We start from the raw sequence: 1928 nt of genomic DNA on the forward strand, positions 1-1928 counted from the left end.
CTCCCTCCCGCGCTCCTTGCAGCCCCCTGCGCCGGCCTCAGCCGGGAGCGCGGCCCCGTGGGGACGGGCACAGCGCCCGCGCACGGTGAGACACCCCACCCGCCGGTGTCCCCAAGTTGTCACCCGGGGTCCCCGAGCCCATGGTGTCACCCTGTGCGGGGTCCTCTGTCCCTTACCCGTGTCGGTGGTGGCGTCCGGGGAGTCCCCAGCCCCTGGCTTCTTCCAAGGGGTGTAGCGGTGTCCCCATGTCCCTGTCCCTGCCATCTCTCCTGGGCGTTTTGTGTCCCCACTCTCCCTTGTCTACAGGTATCCCAGTGTCCTTATGTCCCTGTCCCCTTGTGTGCTGGTGCCCCATCTCCTGGTGTCTCCAGTGCCCATGTCCCTGGTGCCACCCCCTCCCTGTGTCCCAGTGCTCTCATCCCTGGTGTCCCCATCCCTGGTGTCCCAGTGTCCCCATCCCTAGTGCCACCTTGTCCCCATCCCTCAGTGCCCCTATGCCCCAATTCCTGGGTGTCCCCATCCCCAATGTCCCTGTCCCCTGGTGTCTACAGGTCCAAATCCCTCAGTGCCCCCATCCCTGGGTGTCCCTGACCCCTGGTGTCCCCATAGTCCCATCCTCCAGTGCCCCTGTCCCTTGATGTCCCCCTGCCCCCATCCTTCAGCACCCCCTTTCCCATTCTCCTCACATCCCCATCCTCTAGTGTCCCCGTCCCTTGGTGTCCCCTGGTGTGCCCCCATCCCTGGGTGTCCCCGTCCCCATTGTCCCTTGTCCTCTGGTGTCCCCATTCTCCCATCCTCCAGCACGCCTGTTCCCAGTGCCCCCATCCCTGGGTGTCCCCAGTGTCCCCAGTGCTCCCATCCCCAGTGCCCCCGTCTCCCGGTGTCCCCATGCCCCCATCCTCCAGTACCCCCATCCCCGGTGTCCCCATCCCCAGTGTCCCTTGCACCCCTGTCTCTGGGTGTCCCCAGTGCCCCTATGTCCCCATCCTCAGTGTCCCCGTCCCCTGGTGTCCCCATGTCCCCATCCTCCGGTGCCTGGGCACCCCTGTCTCTGGGTGTTCCCAGTGCCCCTGTCCCTTGGTGTCCCCATGTCCCCATCCCCAATGCCCCCCTGCCCCGTTTGCGCCGTGCCCCTGTCCCCCAGTGCCCCTATGTCCCCATCCCCAGTGTCCCCGTCCCCTGGTGTCCCCATGTTCCTATCCCACTGCGCCCCCGACTCTGGGTGTCCCCAGTGCCCCTGTTCCCTGGTGTCCCCAGTGTCCTGCCACCCCTGTCTCTGGGTGTCCCCAGTGACCCTGTCCCTTGGTGTCCCCACGTCCCCATCCCCAGTGCCCCTTGTGCCCTGTTTGCGCCATGCCCATGTCCCCCAGTGCCCCTCAGCCCCCATGCCCAGTGTCCCCACCCCGTGGTGTCCCCATGTCCCCATCCCCAGTGCCCCTGCGCCCTGTCTCTGGGTGTCCCCAGTGCCCCTTGTCCCCTGTTGTCCCCATGTCCCCATCCCCAGTGCCCCCTCATACCCCGTTGCCCCCATGTCCCCGTCCCCGGCGCCCCGTCCCCGTCAATCCGGGTGGCAGCGGGCGGTGCGTGGCGTCCCCGCAGGGCCGGGGCCGGAGGAGGAGGGGGACGGCTACGAGACGGACCACCAGGACTACTGCGAGGTGTGCCAGCAGGGCGGAGAGATCATCCTCTGCGACACTTGTCCCCGCGCCTACCACCTCGTCTGCCTCGACCCCGAGCTGGACCGTGCCCCCGAGGGACGCTGGAGCTGCCCCCACTGCGTGAGCTGCGGGATGGGGGGGCCCCTGGAGGGTTTCCTTGGGGGTTTGGGGGTTCCTAGAGGGGTCTCTGGGGGGACTTAGGTGTTCGTAAGGGGTCCCAGCAGGATTTGGAGGTTCCTAGGGGAGGAGGTTTGGAGTTCCTAGGGGTTT

General features: G+C 67.3%; 1 protein-coding gene across 1 annotated transcript in view; it reads left to right on the plus strand.

Moving 5' to 3' along the window:
• Nucleotides 1–1928, plus strand: part of LOC104289445 (chromodomain-helicase-DNA-binding protein 3-like) — a gene marked incomplete at its 5' end in the record, with an annotated part of 15430 nt that overhangs the window by 7060 nt on the left and 6442 nt on the right. Inside the window, 1 exon segment of the mRNA XM_009888381.1 lies at nt 1495–1778. Coding sequence (XP_009886683.1) covers nt 1495–1778 — 284 coding nt within the window.

This window comes from Charadrius vociferus, unplaced genomic scaffold (assembly GCF_000708025.1).
Source record: "Charadrius vociferus isolate BGI_N301 unplaced genomic scaffold, ASM70802v2 scaffold817, whole genome shotgun sequence".
In the NCBI taxonomy this organism is placed as follows: Eukaryota; Metazoa; Chordata; class Aves; order Charadriiformes; family Charadriidae; genus Charadrius; species Charadrius vociferus.